The following is an 18,697-nucleotide window of genomic DNA, read 5'->3' on the forward strand; positions in this document are numbered from 1 at the left end:
ACAGTAGATGAACATCTACAGATAGAAAAGGGAAAATCACACTTGGTAGGAGCACCACAACTGGACACCTACAACTCCTTCTCAGTTCTTTTACAAGAACTCTGATTCTGCTTCACTGCAGACTGAAGTCCTAAAGAAACATGGAACATGACCACAAGAGCCTCAAAAGCAGCCATGATGCAGAATCTGTACATGGCAAGGAAACCCACCTTTTCAGCCAAGACTCGCTGAGCTACAGGATCCACTAAAGCAAACATCTCAAATCTCTTGTAATGACTTGGGTAGGCCACTCCAGATGTGCTGTCCACAGTCCCCTGTGAATGGGCACTTGGGCAAAGCAGACCCCCAAGTTAGCACTGAAGAGCCACGACAATCCTAACACCATCCTCACAAAGGGGGGCACCTACCCATTCACAAGAAGGCTCCACTGGGGCTTGCTAGAAGCAGAAGGTCCTGAAGTGACCCAGCAGTCCCCAAGAGTCAGAACAAGGTTAGGGTCAGTCCTGTTCATGATGTGCACGTCCACAACCACAGGATCCCTCAGAGTTTTGGTCACTGGGTAGTCAGCATCCACATAGTAGAAGCCATAGGAGGAATCTAGACATGGAAAAGAGATTTTGGTTACAGGGAAGAATTTCAGGTAGGCCTGAAAATGATCTTCTCATATGAATGCCACTATGTTCTAGAGGAGGTTCATTCAGAGATTGCTTTTTAAGGAATCAGCTGATAAGCCCACAGGGATCCCACCCCATGAAGTATCTTTTGCAATGACCAATTCCAGGTTAAATGGCCCTTGCTCTACTACTGGAGGAGGTGGCGCCACAGTATACACCTCAGCCTCCACTTGCACATCCTGGTTTTCTGAGTAGGTGCACTGGAAGAACAACCTGAGGAGAGAAACATCACATCATAGCAGGTAGAGCACATTTAGGGTTAGAGGAAGCAGGTCCAGAAGCCTTACTTGTAGACACTGTCCCTGGTGATGGAGCCCTCTGGACCACTCCTCACATTGATGGCAGCAGACAGGGTATTCGGGTTAGTCACATTGCCACCATCCACCTGAAACAGGGACATTACAATAACTGCTGGCCCCAACTGATTGGGTGAGGCCACCTTTCCGTACCACTAGCACCCCATTTTGCACTTTAGAATTATTCTCAGAATTCTAAACCAGAAATCAAGCAGATTGGTGACATCTTAACATTGTTTTATGTGGGGTGAAGTTCAGATTTATTTGCCCATCACATTTTTTCAAGCCAAACATCTTCTGAACCGACACTGGGCAAATGTTATGACGTCCCCCAGATGGAGTCTCACCTGAACTGTGCTGCCACAGGCACTGACTGGAAACTGGTACATGACAAAGCTGGACAGGCTGGTCAAAGGGCAGCAGCTGGATTAACTATTACACAAAGTAAACAGTGCTTAGGGCATCGGTATGTATATGTAAATATAAAATAGTCTTAAAAAAGTTAACAATCATATTAATCTTCGATACAAGAAAATCAGAATGTGGCAACTGGCACCCGGTCCACCGAGGCTCACATGATCGTTCTTGTCTTTTTCATGTCAATGGTCCTAAAACACATTTTTAGGGTTGTGTACTATAGAAGTAAATATTTAACTCCGAGGATTTATTCAAAGTTTAAAATTGTAATACATTCATAGCCCGTCTTTAAGGAGACCTGTTAAATGTAGGCGACTATTTCATTAGGACATTCGAGTAAACAACAACAGTCAAACATTTCTTTAAATTTGACTGACTTAATCAAGTAGAGCCCACACTTAAGTCAACCTCAATCCATTACAATTAGGCGGACACAAATTTGTATTCATATGCTGATTGAAATTTTCTTCCGATGTTGTTCAGTAACAATAATTATCTCATATCAAAACTTTTATGATCATTATTTTTCAAAACTGCTAACCATAAATGATGGTGGTAAACATATACTGCAGTCGTAATAATACACTGGACAGAGTACTATAGTGTAAGATCGTGGCACTAGTACACTATGGACGCAGATGTATTTTATGAATATACACTTCGTCTCTCACAGTCACTTTATCCTGACCGTCCACCTTTAGAAATTACTCACACCTTTCTTTTTAAATATCAGTAAGGCAATTGGCTACAGTGGAACGTGAATGACAGATAACACCGATTGGCGATTTGCTGAATAAAAAGGTGATTGACCGCGACGTTTACATTTGCAATTGGGTGATAAGTGCCTGACGTACACAAATGTAATATATGATTGGCTGATTTGTCACGCCCATTATACTCCGGTCTGCAGCAATATCTACTTGGATTTGTTTGACAGCGCTTTGTCAATTGGACAGCTTTTGCGCTAATTTAAGAGGTAGCAATGCATCATTCTCATTCGACAATGTTGGGTTGTGAGGACAGAGAAATTTGGAGAGCTTTGGTGACAGATGGTGACTAGCAGCGGAAAACGACGTATAAAAGTTAAATTAATGGACAAGTACCATAAGCAGAATAAAATGAACACAGACTTTTCTGACCTTTTACTGGTGACGTGAGGCTGAAACACCGAAGGTCGCTTCACTTGCACTATTGATTTCTTGCCTTGACCTCAGTTAACCACCAGATGTCGGTGTTCATACTGGAGATGAGGCTTCAAAGCTTCGAATCGTTTTCAGCACAAATAGAAAGAAAGCCTCAAAGCTTCACGAGGCTTCATTTCCCAATCATTATACATAACGAATTATTCCCAAATCTTCTTTTTTACAAAGTCCCTCTCTATAAATACACGTACTTGTCACGTTTCTCATCTTCTTTTCTTCCTTGATGTTTCCTGATGGGGGTCATTAAATGAACAGACACGTCGCCCCGCAGAGCGGACACTTCTGCACGGTCTACGATTAGACGGATCAGTCCGATGCTGTGACGTGCTGATTGCTCAATAAAGTCACACGAGCTAAAGGACTGCCGCCCATTTCCCGCTCTCCATTCTCGCGCCTTCTCACTAACGTGTCACGTGCACGCGCCGCCGCCACAGATAATTTAAACCCGCGCGCGCTTTCTCTTGTTCATGTGGTGTTCCTGTTGGGCGCATTTACAGCATGGCGTGTTTAGATTGTTGGTGTCTTTTCTGGCTGGTCGTTTGCGTGTCGGGCGCTCAGTTTGTCTTCGGGGATGTCCGCATGACTAAGAAATGTGATGAGGAGACGATGACGCTGTCATTTGAAGGCTCTCCGACCGTTTTTATCCAGAGTGAGTGCGCCGTGTCTTCAATCACTGGGACTTGTCCGTGCCTGCTTATTTAACTAAATGTCGTCCCCTCTTTATTTGTATTTTTTAGAGACGAGAGCCGGACTGGTAAAGGTGACCAAAGATCTCCCAGCAATCGTTCTCCGTGGACAGTCTGGTCGCACCACACTAACGGTGCCCTTTTCTTCTCCGTACGGTTATGTAGCTGAGCAGGTGAGTAGCGCCGGCACTTCAGCCGTTGGTGGTTTTTAATCAAGCTGTATATCCTGGTTTGTGCCTCTCCTGTTCTCTTTAGGGCTCCCAGTATGTAATGACCATTGCCGTTGGATCAAGATCAAATGTCAAAACCTTCACATGCCCTAAGCCAGGTATACTACTTTTCTAGATTAGCACCTGGAGTGTCTCTGCCATCTTCTAAATAGAATTTTTCACAGATTGGCGAGCTGTTAAAGTCATTGTTAATGAGAGATGCACAGTTACTGACCGTGAGAAGCTCCCTTGTGGAGGGTCTTCATCTATCAATCCAGCAGATTGTGAAGCCAACAACTGTTGCTATGATTCGAGCAGCAGCACCAGTCCATGCTACTATGCCAATGATGGTGAGTGGTTTGGGGGGTGTGAGTGAGCAAAAGTGTCTGCTACTGGATATTCATGCTTGTGTTTGCTTTGGCCAGTGACTGTACAGTGCACCCTGGATGGCCAGTTTGTGGTGGTGGTGTCGGAGAATGTGACCCTTCCTCCTCTGGATCTTGGGTCCATCCAGTTGGTGGACAGCAGTTGCAGCCCTGTGACCAGCCTGTCCAGCTTTGTTGTGTACCAGTTTCCAGTCCGTGCCTGTGGCAGCACAGTTCAGGTGAGACTCCATCTGGGGGATATATAGGAGCAGGGGGCTCTCCTGCTACTTGTGATCTTGAGTGCTGGGTATTTAAATGTAACCCCACCCCCACCAAATCCTGTACTAACTTCCTGGTCAGCAGTAATTGTAAAGTTCCTGTTTTCAGCTGGCTGGTGGCAATGTGACTTATCAGAACACCATGTCTGCTGCCATCACTGTGAGCAGTGGTCCAGAGGGCTCCATCACCAGGGACAGTGTCTACAAGTAAGGCTTCTGAACCTGCTTCCTCTAACCCTAAATGTGCTCTACCTGCTATGATGTGGTGTTTCTCTCCTCAGGTTGTTCTTCCAGTGCACCTACTCTGGAAGCCAGGATGTGCAAGTGGAGGCTGAGGTGTATACTGTGGCACCACCTCTTCCAGTAGTAGAGCAAGGGCCATTTGACCTGGAATTGGTCATTGCAACAGGTACTGTAGGAGGTGGTGGCTCATTTCATTTGACATTCTTTTACAAATCTGTGGATTTGTAGCTTAGCTGTTAGTTCCCCCTCCTCTCCATGGTCAGATCCCACCTATGGCTCCTACTATGTGGATGCGGACTACCCAGTGACCAAAACTCTGAGGGATCCTGTGGCTGTGGAAGTGCACATCGTGAACAGGACTGACCCTAATCTTGTTCTGACTCTTGGGGACTGCTGGGTCACCCCAGGACCTTCTGCTTCCAGCCAGCCCCAGTGGAGCCTTCTGGTTAATGGGTAGGTGCTCCTCGTGTGAGGATGGTGTTGGGATAGTTTTGGCTGTTCAGTGCTAACTAGGGAGTCTGCTTGTCCCAGGTGCCCATACACGGGCGACAACTACTTGACCAGCTTGTTGACTGTGGACAGCACATCTGGAGTGGCCTACCCAAGTCATTACAAGAGATTTGTGTTTGAGATGTTTGCTTTTGTGGACCCTGTAGCTCAGCAAGCCTTGGCTGAAAAGGTAGAAATACTGTCTTGTGCTGCTTTGAGGCACCTATGGCCTTACTCGAAGTAGTACTGTGGTGGGCTCTAGTTTTGGGTATCCACGGGGCAAGGACTCTTCAGTTCTGGGGCTATGAGTGATTGTGTGGCTTCACCATTGTCCTTTCTTTCTCTGTAGATCTTCATCTACTGTGTTGCTGCTGCCTGTTATCCCTCTGCCACAGACCCCTGTACTCAGAGCTGCCCTGTAAGAAGTGCGTACCCTGCTTCAAACTAACAGACCAGTGATGCTGGTTATCTTTGTGGAACATTGACTCCATATTTGGAATGAATAGATTTCTAACATGCGGAGTTAGATGACTGGAAGCATTTGGGTTTCTCAAGATGGCTCCTAAGGTAGTTTTTGAAGAAACCCTTTTCTCCCCACATTCTTTCAGGATCTGGCAGAGCTGCAGACAAGTTGGCACGAATTGCTTCCTCCAGGAAGAATGTGCTTCTTCACAGTGGTCCTGTTGTCATTGAGGCTGACCAGGTGCTAACTTCCAGACTCCAGCAGCAAGGTAACCATCTTGATCCTCCTACTGGAGTAGGCCAGAGTTCTGCTTGTTTTTGTAGAGTGGGGTTTAAGAACTTGTGGGGCAAGTCTGGTTGGCTGCCCTACTAAGGGGGCTCATTTTAGCTTCACAGAGACACTTTACCCCATCTGCTTTCAGGATCGGGCAGAGCTGCAGACAAGTTGGCACAAATACATTCATCCAGGAAGAATGTGCTCCTTCACAGTGGTCCTGTCGTCATGGAGGCTGACCAGGTGCAAACATCCAGGCTGAAGCATGAAGGTAACCATCTTGATCCTCCTCCTGGAGTAGGCCAGATATCTGAGGTATTCATCCTTCACTGTATGGCTTGGAGAGTAAATGTCCTTGGTCTTCCTCTCACAGCCCCTTTTCCTACTGGATACCTGGTGCTGGGAGTTGCACTTGCCATGCTGATGGTGGTCCTGATTTTGGCAGTAGTTGCTGTGAGGAGTTTGAACAGTCAAAAAGTGAATCTGAAATTTTAATAAACCTTTTTGGGGTATAAAATTTGACTGTTCTTATTGCTCCGGTGCGGGAGTAGATGGGTGGTTATTCTTTGGAGTTTTTTTTGACTTCATACCATTCAGATGTTTGGAGGGGTAGTCCACACTTTGGCACACTGAAGGAATTGTTTAGGAGTTGTTGCTTGGAAGTTGTAGATGACCTGTGGGGGGAGCTTGTTTTACGTACTTTGTTGTAACTGGTCACATGTAGACGTCCTACATGCAAAGTTGTAAGTTTGCAATACTAATGTGGGGGGGAGGGGGGCTTTCAACATCTCCTGTATGTGAACCTCTGATCCCCGCTCTCGTACCTCTGCCTTCAGGGTAGTTTGCTTGACTTCATGCAGTTGTCTAGGGCAGCTGTTTTCAAACTGGTAGTGGGCATGAAGTAACAAAGGGGCACATGTTGCCATATGTGGCATAATTTTGCTATTCATAGGGAAACTGAACTGGTCTAGGGTTTATTTCTCCTGGATCTCTTCCAATTTTATCCCTTGCTTATATGGTTTATCCTGTTAATTGTGCATTACTCAATTTTTTTTTTTTTTTTTTTCTCTTCTGTTCCCCACTGGAGTAACTTTAAATTTGTTAATCCCCTTTGTCTGGTACTTAACTCATCCACCACATTACTTCTTTTAATTCTTGACATGCATGTGCTGGTGGCTTCCTAGATTGGATATCCTCAGCCTTCCTTTTTAATAGTATAGGGACCTAATCAATGACTTTAATGGGTGTGACTTAAACCACCTGGACACCAGCAAAACCAAGGAGCTGGTGGTGAATTTTTAGGAGGACCAGACCCCTCATGGACCCTGTGATCATCAGAGGTGACTGTGTGCAGACCTATAAATACCTGGGCGTGCAGCTGAATGTTAACTTAGACTGGACTGCCAATACTGATGCTCTGTGTAAAAGGACAGAGCTGCTTATACTTCCTTAAAAGGCTGGTGTCCTTCAACATCTTCAATAAGATGCTGTAGGTGTTTTATCAGACGGTTTTGGTGTGCTGGAGAGGCAGCATAAAGGACGCCTCGTGCCTTGACAAACGGGTGAGGAAGGCAGGCTCTATTCTTGGCATGGAGCTTGACATCTGTGGCAGAGCAGGCACTCAGAAGGCTCCTATCAATAATGGAGAATCCACTAAACAGTGTCTTCTCCAGACGAGAGCAGCTTCAGTGACAGACTGCTGTCCCTGTCTTGCTCCACTGCCAGACTGAGAAGATTGTTCCTCCCCCAAACTGACTGTACCTTCCCCCACCCCCAGGTGGAATTGATAATATTTAACATACAAAGTTAGTCTTTTTTCCTTCATTGTTATCAATCAATCTTTAATAATTTTTTCTTTTTTTTTTTTTTTTAATCTGGCTGCTGCTGGAGTATGTGAATTTCTTCTTGCAATTTAATAAAATATCTAATACCCTGGTCCTCCTACCCACCTTCATGATTTTCTTTCAAACCTTGATCATGCAATCTCGTTAAGAACCAGAAAGCATCACACATTACAAATACCAATGACCTCCACCATTTTATTCTGGCATCGGTTTACTTGATGTACCTGCAGTCCTGTAGCTTCCAGTGGGTTTGTATAATCTTTTTCATGAACAAAGAGCTCCAGATGGCAGTGTGTTTTGTAATGGTTAAGGTGTTAAACCTCCATGCCAGAGCTTGTGGATTAAAGAAATCCCACCACTGTAACCTTTAAAAGTCACTTTGGCTGCAAGGGGACCAATGTTCTGAATTGCAGCTTGTCGTCTTGGTTTAATGTCCAACAGTGACATTGCTTTCTCTATCTAATGTACTTCCCATTCTCAGGTACTTTAGCATTTCCACTTCCTTCCCTTGCTCCTGCTGTAGCAATTTGAGTAAAGAAGTGGGCAGGAGTTACTTCACACATTTATGAGTAATTTGGCCAAAGTCTTTAAAGATGCGATTTGCATGGTGGTAAACCATGGCCTTGCAGCTGCAGTGGCAGTGTAATTTGATTCCATAGACCAGTCTTGGCTTGTCTTCAGTCCAGCTTGCTTTTCCATCATGAGGTCTTCAAATGGAGTAATGAGAATGGGCCACATGTCTACCTCAATAGGGCTGCCAAGATTAAACTTCTCGTGTCCATCTGGTATGAGAAGTGAAGGTGGACTGATCAAGTTGTTACCATTCTTACAACAAACCAATAGGGAAGGGGTGGTGAAATCCAGGCCTCAAGGGCTGCAGGCTTTCATTCTTACCATCTTAATTATTGAACAGTTTCTGCTGCTGGTTACTTCTTTTAATTTGACTCAGGCCCCATACTTTAATTGGCAGCAAAATAAGCCACCACATGACCTGTGCCCATTACACAATACCTGAAATTAAAGAGAGATGATGGTCTTGGTAAGGTTGATCTCTCTCAAGGCACCCAAACATTTTGACAGTGCTCTTAGAACAGTTTTCAACATGTGTGCTGTGGCAGAATGAGAGCTGCAACAAGCCACGGAATTAAATAATGAGGTTAATTAACATCAAGAATTGGATTCTCATTAAGAAAGTGGAGTTTGAAGCCCCAGTTTAGCTGCTAATCTGTTAGTTTGTTTCACATCTCATTTCTGCTTGGCTGTCCTTTAATGAAGAAAGGAATCAATTCAGAGGGCTGAACTCTTCTAACAGGGAAAATCTATCTAAAATGGAATGTAAAAGGAGTTAAGTAGCAGTGAAAACTGATCATTGATTAGGAAAAGGGTGAGAAGGAAAACCTGCAGCCACTGATGGCCCTCCAGGTTTGGAGTTTGCCACCTCTGCTCTAGGGGGTTTCATTAGAGAGTGGTTTGGAATTCAATGCCAATCATAAGCCGCCGTACTTTGCCTAAATAAAGCAATGGTGGTTGGATGAGCTTGTAACGGTGCTACTAGAGATTAAAAGTGCAACACCCTGCATTGGCTCTGATTCATGAAGGTGTAGGGGCTGTTGGGATCAAATGGGGGTCAGTGTGGCTTTTTAAAAAAAGGGGGAGGGGGGCAAAATGACCAAAAGGAAGGATTTTGTGCTTCACGTTTCTGTCTGTCTGCATTCTGTTGGGTTACTTGTGCTTAATCATATTGGCCCGGCACGTTTCTTGGTTGGTGCCTGTTACTTGAGGACTGTCTGTCTAGGGATTTATGGATATCTTGAGAAGAAGGGAGCTCTCCTGAACCAGTCTTCACCATTTTGGGAACTACCGGTTGGGCTTTTTTACATTCCCCCCTTCGACGTGCTGATCTCTGGATTATCTATCTTCATTACATTTTATCCGTTGCAGTTTCCCCGTGGACTTTATAGTGAGTGAGTGTTTTATTGTTGTGGTTGGTTTTCATGTTTTATTGTACATCACCATAAAGGAACTGGGATGGGATCATTTGTTTTCATGATTCGTGTTAATACATTCATTATTTGCTATTTTTATATCCGATGGCTTTTTGTCTCTGAGTGCGTGAATGGCAGGCCAAGGCTGGGTGCATCCCTGCAATCTCCACCATCATAATAAATAAATCCCCATCTTCTTGATTGGTGTGAATCTTGGTGGCACCGGACCAATACAAGCTGTACTTGAATTCTATTGTATAGTTTGTGGATGTCTCACAGGCAGGAAGTCCAAAACACTGTCCCCCCCTTGCCACGCTGGTCTGATGTTCCGTTTTCAACCCAATCAATACAATTCCCTAATCCTGAGTTTATCCTAAAGATTGGGGTGGTTAGGTAAAAAAAAAAAAAATCCAAGCTCTGGTGATGTGAGGAACTAAAAACGGGCCTCTGGACCTGTTATCCTTTCATTTGTCTACTTTACATATGAAGCCTCATTAAATATTAACTTCTACACTAGAAATAAGGCCACCACATGGCTCCAATGGAAGTTGCTTTGGCTAAAGGCGTCCACAAAAGTAGTGACGCTGTTTTGTCTTGACCGTGCTGCTCTTCTTCATGAGATCCATTTCTGCTTTTCCCGGTGACTTGGGCTATGAAGGTCATTGCAAATCAGCTTGCCCAGAAAAGTGAACTTTTGATCTGGTGCGAGTGAAATTGAAGTAAATAATAAAACTCGAACCTCTTCTCTGACATTCCCTTAAATTTCTTTTCATGAAGTTCAGCTGTTGTAGGAGGTCTCCTTAAAAAGTGCACAGAAGTCAATTGAAATGATATCTGGGTAGCTGGGTGGGACTGTCAGCAGTTTCAGAGCGTGGTTTTGAGTGTGTGTGTGGGGGGGTCTCCTCATTCCTAAAACCACCATTAAATTCCATGGGCACCTTGCCACAATATCTCTGGAAGGGATGGATGTTTAATGATTACATCCATCAGTCCAGGAATGTGCCCATTCCAGCAACCATCAGGCGCGAGGCAGAAACAAACTCTGGATGAGGCATCAAGACATTGCAAGGTGAAAACGAGCGCAAACACACACATGGGTCATTTTAGCACCACCAGACCTGCATGTCCTTGGAAGGAAACCGGAGCACATTATGGAAACCCACCAGGGGGGTAAAAAAAAATAAAAAGGTGGGGAACACCAGTGATGTGACTCCCTACGAGGCAGCAGTGCCACTGCTCTGTCACAATGTGTAATTATTAACAGTATTCATTATTTAACCCTAATCCATGAATTGGGGGGGGGGGGTGTGTCTCCAAGACCCCCAGTCACAGATTTTCAAATTCTTTCCCTTTCAAGGTAATAAGACGGACATTTTGTGTTGTCTTGAAAAATGTGCCGGAATCCGCTTCTCAGTAGCTTAGTGCAAATAAGTGCTACAGTAGCACAAAGTAGTTGGGGGTCTCCGAGACCCCCCATTCATGGAAACGTTACCATTTTTGTACAAGTGTTTTTGCTTTGTTTTATATTTTATGTTTGAAGTTTCTCACTGGGACCTTCAAAGCAGCAGAAATTGTTCTGGAACCTTCCCCAGATTTGTGCCTCGAGACAATCCTGTCTCGGAGGTCTACAGACAATTCCTTTGACTTCATGCTTGGTTTGTGCTCTGACATGAACTGTCAACTGTGGGAACTTCTATAGACAGGTGTGTGCCTTTCCAAGTCCTGTCCAGTCAATTGAATTTACCACAGGTGGACTCCAATGAAGCTGCAGAAACATCTCAAGGATGATCAGGGGAAACAGGAGGCATCTGAGCTCAATTTGGAGCTTCACGGCAAGGGCTGTGAATACTTATGGACATGTGCTTTCTCAATTTTTTTAATTTTAATAAATTTACAAAAACCTCAAGTAGACTTTTTTCACGTTGTCATTATGGGGTGTTGTGTGTAGAATTCTGAGGAAAAAAATGAATTTAATCCATTTTGGAATAAGGCTGTAACATAACAAAATGTGGAAAATGTGATGCACTGTGAATACTTTCCTATCTATCTATCTAGTTGACCAACTGACAAAGTGAAATTTAACAGGATGCTCCATGTTGGGCTCTAGGTGTCCACTAAGAAATGACAATGATATGATATTTCAATATTTAGGGGTAATCCGCCCAATTTTCTACTGCAGAAGACTTCAGAATGTAAAACAAGGAGTGTCAAATTCCATGCAAATCCTTCAAATGGGAGTGGAGGGGTGTCCCACTTCCATGACCTGTGTGACGCACTGGGAGCATCAGGACCTGTCACAGGAATTGAAGGATCAGTGCAAGTGTTCAGTGACGGCAGGTGCTACCACCTAGGAGTTGTGAGCAGGCCGACCTCCAGAAATCCCACTTTGTATAAAACCAAAACCCAAAGCAGCAGCTCACTCTTCAATGTCCCCCTCTAACTCAGTTGTTGTTTTAAATTGCCACAGTAAGAAAAAAATAAAAATACTAAAGCCATTCATGTAGCTAAGAAAATTTATTAAATCCTCAGATTCACTTTTTGCCAGTTAAACTTCCTCACAGCAAGTACAGCCAACATCTGCACCACCATCAACATGGCAGCTGCAACTCCCAGCACCAGGTATCCAGTGGGAAAAGGGGCTGTGGGATGAAGACGAAGGACATTTACTCTCCATGTCATACAGTGAAGGATGAAGACAAAGGATCAGCCAAACCCACAAGTAGAACTCTGGCCTACTCCAAGATGGTTACCTTCCTGCTCCAGCCTGATTCTTCGCATCTGATCAGCCTCAAAGACCACTGGACCACTGTGAAGGAGCACATTCTTCTTGGATGAAGTCATTCATGCCAAATTGTCTGCAGCTCTGCCAGATCCTGATAGCAGAAGGGAGTAAGGGTTAGTTCAACTAAGGCATTAGGAGCCAAACTGCCTCCACTCCTCTCTGCATTTAACAAAGCTATGCATTCCAAATACGGAGTAAATGTTCTACTAAGATAGTCAACATACAATACAATACAATTTATTTTTGTGTAGCCCAAAATCACACAAGAAGTGTCACAATGTGCTTTAACAGGCCCTGCCTCTTGACAGACCCCCAGCCTCGACTCTCTAAGAAGACAAGAAAACCCTTGTAGGGAAAAAATGCAAGACACCTCGGGAAAGGCATTTGAAAGAGAGACCCCTATCTAGGTGCTGTGGGTGTCAAAAAGAAGGGGGTCAATACAGTATAAAAATAAAAATTGTAGAATTACGGAGGAGAATTTAACAGTAGATGATATCACATAATAGGATTTGGATCTGTTTATCACAGCACCTCTGGTCAATTCATTTGAATTAAGCTACTCACTTCTCGCAGGGCAGCTCTGGGTACAGGGTTCTGCTGCAAAGGGATAGCAGGCAGCACTAACACAGTAGATGAAGATCTACAAATAGAAAAGGGAAAATCACACTTGGTAGGAGCTCCACCACTGGACACCTACAACACCTTCTCAGTTCTTTTACAAGACATCTGATTCTGCTTCACTGCAGACTGAAGTGCTAAAGAAACATGGAACATGACCACAAGAGCCTCAAAAGCAGCCATGATGCAGAATCTGTACAAGGCAAAGAAACCCACCTTTTCAGCCATGACTCGCTGAGCTACAGGATCCACAAAAGCAAACATCTCAAATCTCTTATAATGACTTGGGTAGGCCACTCCAGATGTGCTGTCCACAGTCACCAAGCTGGTCAAATAGTTGTCCCCAGTGTATGGGCACTTGGGCAAAGCAGACCCCCAAGTTAGCACTGATGAACCAAGACAATCCCAACACCACCCTCACAAAGGGGGGCACCTACCCATTCACCAGAAGGCTACACTGGGGATGGCTGGAAGCAAAAGGTCCTGAAGTGACCCAGCAGTCCCCAAGAGTCAGAACAAGGTTAGGGTCAGTCCTGTTCATGATGTGCACTTCCACAACCACAGGATCCCTTAGAGTTTTGGTCACTGGGTAGTCAGCATCCACATAGTAGAAGCCATAGGAGGAATCTAGACATGGAAAAGAGATTTTGGTTACAGGGAAGAATTTCAGGTAGGCCTGAAAATGATCTTCTCATATGAAGGCCACTATGTTCTAGAGGAGGTTCATTCAGAGATTGCGTTTTAAGGAATCAGCTGATAAGCCCACAGGGATCCCACCCCATGAAGTATCTGTTGCAATGACCAATTCCAGGTTAAATGGCCCTTGCTCTACTACTGGAAGAGGTGGAACCACAGTATACACCTCAGCCTCCACTTGCACATCCTGGCTTCCTGAGTATGTGCACTGGAAGAACAACCTGAGGAGAGAAACACCACATCATAGCAGGTAGAGCACATTTAGGGTTAGAGGAAGCAGGTTCAGAAACCTTACTTTTAGACACTGTCCCTGGTGATGGAGCCCTCTGGACCACTCCTCACAGTGATGGCAGCAGACATGGTGTTCTGGTAAGTCATATTGCCACCAGCCACCTGAAACAGGGACATTACAATCACTGCTGGCCCCAACTGATTGGGTGAGGCCACCTTTCCATACCACTAGCACCCCATTTTGCACTTTAGAATTATTCTCAGAATTCTAAACCAGAAATCAAGCAGATTGGTGACATCTTAACATTGTTTAATGTGGGGTGAAGTTCAGATTGTGTTTGCCCATCACATTTTTTCAAGCCAAACATCTTCTGAACCGACACCTGGGAAATGTTATGACGTCCCCCAGATGGATCCTCACGTGAACTGTGCTGCCACAGGCACTGACTGGAAACTTGTACATGACAAAGCTGGACAGGCTGGTCAAAGGGCAGCAGCTGGATTAACTATTACACAAAGTAGACAGTGCTTAGGACATCGGTATTTATATGTAAATATAAAATAGCCTTAACAAAAGTTAACAATCATATTAATCTTCAATACAAGAAAATCAGAATGTGGCAACTGGCACCCGGTCCACCGAGGCTCCAATGATCGTTCTTGTCTTTTTCATGTCAATGGTCCTAAAACACATTTTTAGGGTTGTGTATTATAGAAGTAAATATTTAACTCCGAGGATTTATTCAAAGTTTAAAATTGTAATACGTTCATAGCCCGTCTTTAAGGAGACCTGTTAAATGTAGGCGATTATTTCATTAGGACATTCGAGTAAACAGCAACAGTCAAACATTTCTTTAAATCTGACTGACTTAATCAAGTAGAGCCCACACTTAAGTCAACCTCAATCCATTACAATTAGGCGGACACAAATTTGTATTCATATGCTGATTGAAATTTTCTTCAGATGTTGCTTAGTAACAATAATTATCTCATATCAAAACTTTTACGATCATTATTTTTCAAAACTGCTAACCATAAATGATGGTGGTAAACATACACTGCAGTCGTAATAATACACTCGACAGAGTACTATAGTGTAAGATAGTGGCACTAGTACACTATGGACGCAGATGTATTTTATGAATATACACTTCGTCTCTCACAGTCACTTTATCCTTACCATCCACCTTTAGAAATTACTCCCACCTTTCTTTTTAAATATCAGTAAGGCAATTGGCTACAGTGGAACGTGAATGACAAATAACACCGATTGGCGATTTGCTGAATAAAAAGGTGATTGACCGCGACGTTTACATTTGTAATTGGGTGATAAGTGCCTGACGTACACAAATGTAATATATGATTGGCTGATTTGTCACGCACATTATACTCCGGTCTGCAGCAATATCTACTTGTATTTGTTTGACAGCGCTTTGTCAATTAGACAGCTTTTGCGCTAATTTAAGATTTAGCCTACACTGAAAAAAATCATTCTTTGGTCTAGCTTATTTTACTCGTATAAATGAGTTTATTTTACATACAAATGGTAAAATTTAGAATTTACTTATGTTTACTAGTTTGCCCAACAAAATACAAGGACTTTCAACTTTACATTACTTATTACATTGCCTCTACTAAGTTTTTTGTTTAAATCCAATTATACATAGTTGGGCGGGCTTTTACTTTTGCGCATGCACACTGAGCAATTTCTCATTCGTGCACAGTGATCATCATACGGGTATGCTCACTGAAGAGCTTCTGATTTGTGCAAATTAGTCACCTGATTTATATTCATAAAACTGGCGGGTCTTTAAGCAATTTTTCTTTACATTTCATGGAATTGGTAAGATATTAATTATTTATATTTTATATCAGTTTTTTTATGTGCGCAGTTTTGTTAATACGTTAATAACTTACATTCCATATAAGCTACGATAATGTGAACAGCTTGTTAAGATGTTTATGTACTGCGGTTTAATCGCAGGCATTTATGTAGGTATTTTTGTTGTTAATTTGTCTACAACTCTCCAAAGAACTGACTGACTTATAGCGTGAAAGTGTGTGATTATAGTATTTATTACAAGTAACTTTTATTCTCCTCGTAATCAAAACCTGTTGAATGTCCTTTTTTTCCTCCGTTCCAAACGCCATTTTTTGAGCACTTGTTTCGCGATAATCAAAGTTTGCACAATTTGCAACTGGATTTATAAATTACATAGAGCAATTAATTATCTGAAGACACTGAGATGTACAGTTGCTCGTGTAAGTTTAAAAAATCTTTAACAAAGATCCTACATTCGGCGTACTTTTTAAAATACTTGTGTATATACAGTATCGCCAGTTTCAATATAAAGGTACTTCCTGGGTAAAAACAAAGTTTCAGAACAGGTAACTTATGATGCGACAAAAACGTCATTGCAAGGGAGAAAATGGGGAAACTTAAAGAAGACTACAAGGCATGTCATTTCTGCTTTATTAAGTTGTTGAATTGATATTTTATGTATTATATTTTTCTGATTCATGGCATATAAAATGGTTATTTATAAGAGGTATTCATTATTTTCTATCAGAATTTTTAATATATTCTCTTAGTATACTATTGGATATATATGGATATATATGGATTGCAGGTGGCAGCCAGTATTAATAGATAATTTGTATACTACAGATATAGATATATCTCTTAGAGTTATGTAATTATGTTATTATGGTAAAGATAAATTATTTGGAAATCACAAGTAAAATTAATTTTGTCATTTGTTTACTATTTTTACACAAACACATTATACATTCATTCAAAATGTTTTGTGTGTTTAAATTTATGACAGGTAATCACCAGTAAATATATATTTATAGCTGCACTTGATACTACTCCAAGTCTAAAATTACATATTTATTTTTAATAATTAATGCTGCATTATTTGCAATTCTTGTAGGTGTGAAATGAGGTGGTATTGTAATTTCTGCAGATCTGCTTAAGCACTATTGACTTCTTCCCAGCAATTTTGTACCTGGTCAGATTTGTGCAGTAGCAGAAGCAACGCACCCATGTTTAAAGGAGCCAGGCTCTTAGTCTGGTTATTATGGTTGGCAGACCAGCTTAAAATATAAAATGGCCAGTTACAGGACAACATTAAGATCCCTTGGATGCCCTGAGCTGAATTCATTAAAGAAGCAGTTGCAGGAAAAGTCTTCCGCAAGAAATATTAAAAAACCCAAGAAGGTTGAAGCGAATTGTCTTCCACCTTATCCAGCTGGGGAAATAAAACAAAGTCTTGAAAAAGAAAGCAATGAGCTTTTGAGTGAGGTGAGGAAGAAAGATAATCACAGTGTTATCACCCAAAAATGGCCAAAACATTTTCTCTCCGAAGGATTGAAGATTTCAAAGCAAGATGGCCAGCTCTCTTCAATGCCACTCAGGTACTGAAAAAATGTAAGTAATTTATCTTCTAAATTATTTTGAATTGTTATAGTTTCTTTTTTTTCTGTGTAATATGGTGTAGTTTTAGAGCTTTTTAAATGAATAGTTGTTTGTTATCATTTCAGAATTGTTTGTAATTAGTTCCACTTTATGGTTTGTGTTCTATATGTGCAGATCAGCAAAGAATTCCAAAGAATCCCAACAATCCATCTGGTTGCAAAGTTTACATCTTCCCTGGATAAATTCACACCAAGGTTGATAAACATTTTCCGTAATAAGGGAGGTGCCGTAGAAAAAGAAACCCAGGTGATGCTAGATATGTTATGGGGTAAGAAATATTGCAGAAATATTTATTAAATGACCTGGTTTGGTTGCTTTTTCACAATGCCTCTTAATACTGATTTAAACAGGAAAATACTCTCCACAAGTGAAGAGAGCTTGTTCTCTGCTGTGTGATAAAGTACCTTGGTGAAAATGTGGAGGATCTTCTCAGAGTACAGTATGTGGTAAGTGGATGAGTTTTATTTTTTTTCCTCTTCTGTTTGTGGAGATAGAGCCTGTTTCTCAATATTGCATTGACTGTGGACTTAAAAAAAAAAGCTCTAATCTATACGATGACAACTCTAAGAAACTAATAAATAAAATATATACTACTATAATATGTTAGTAACACTATATTCTTTCACTCAGTAGTTTATATTACTTTAATTTTTCTTTGCTTTGACAGTATATTGCACTGTTGCATGTCAGAAATAACACATATGGATGCTGATGCATAAAACATTGAAAACCAAAGAAATGACCAAGTCAAATTTAGAAAAGGCTTGAAAGAAAAGCAATTGATTTCATTTGTTGGGTGATGCCCTCTATGCTGGATGTCATCCATCCTGATTATAAAACATTAGTAATCTGAAATTTTTTCACGAACACTTTGATATTGTTTGGTACTATTCAGAATTAGTTTCTATTAAATTGTATTGTGTCACGATTTGCTTGGCTTTTTTTGCTTTAAAACCTGAGATTGAAATTCTTCTCAGCCTGCTCTACCAGTGTAGGACAAGGAACAGGTAAAGTGTTTATTTTTTGGTGGAGTATTCCTTTGAAATGTAGATGTATTTGTTATTGATATTAATTATGGCATTTTATTTTCTTTAGGATGTTGAAGCTGATAGTATTCAGTCTGACTGGAGTCAGTATGCTCTCAAACTAATTTGTGGTAAAGCATGAAGGAGCTCCTGATGCAGAACCAGCAGATGTTGGTGTGATTGTTGAGTGAATTGAATCTGTAAATAATTTTGGTGAATTTGCAACAGCATGTGCCATGTTACTATGTGTTATATATTCACTGAATCTAAGTTACCCTAAAGAGCTCAGATATAGTCAGTCAGTCATTTCCCAACCCGCTATTTCCTAACTACAGGGTCACGGGGGTCTGCTGGAGCCAATCCCAGCCAGCACAGGGTGCAAGGCAGAGACTAATGCCAGACAGGGCGCCAACCCACCGCAGAGCTCAGATATACTTTAG

General features: G+C 42.1%; 2 protein-coding genes across 2 annotated transcripts in view; both read left to right on the forward strand.

The window, feature by feature from the left end:
- The window catches only part of LOC114641741 (zona pellucida sperm-binding protein 4-like), a 271,334-nt gene extending 265,222 nt beyond the window's left edge, over positions 1-6,112 (forward strand). Inside the window, exon 14 of the mRNA XM_051927431.1 lies at positions 6,057-6,112. Within this exon, the coding sequence (XP_051783391.1) occupies positions 6,057-6,090 (34 nt within the window). The 3' untranslated portion in view covers positions 6,091-6,112. The remainder of the gene's footprint in view (positions 1-6,056) is intronic.
- The window catches only part of LOC114641722 (zona pellucida sperm-binding protein 4-like), a 177,463-nt gene that overhangs the window by 92,787 nt on the left and 65,979 nt on the right, over positions 1-18,697 (forward strand). The window contains exons 6-9 of the mRNA XM_051927462.1: positions 3,910-4,088; positions 4,237-4,334; positions 4,409-4,536; positions 4,634-4,823. Coding sequence (XP_051783422.1) covers positions 3,910-4,088; positions 4,237-4,334; positions 4,409-4,536; positions 4,634-4,823 — 595 coding nt within the window. The remainder of the gene's footprint in view (positions 1-3,909; positions 4,089-4,236; positions 4,335-4,408; positions 4,537-4,633; positions 4,824-18,697) is intronic.

The sequence above is a fragment of the Erpetoichthys calabaricus genome, chromosome 5 (assembly GCF_900747795.2).
Source record: "Erpetoichthys calabaricus chromosome 5, fErpCal1.3, whole genome shotgun sequence".
Lineage (NCBI taxonomy): Eukaryota > Metazoa > Chordata > Cladistia > Polypteriformes > Polypteridae > Erpetoichthys > Erpetoichthys calabaricus.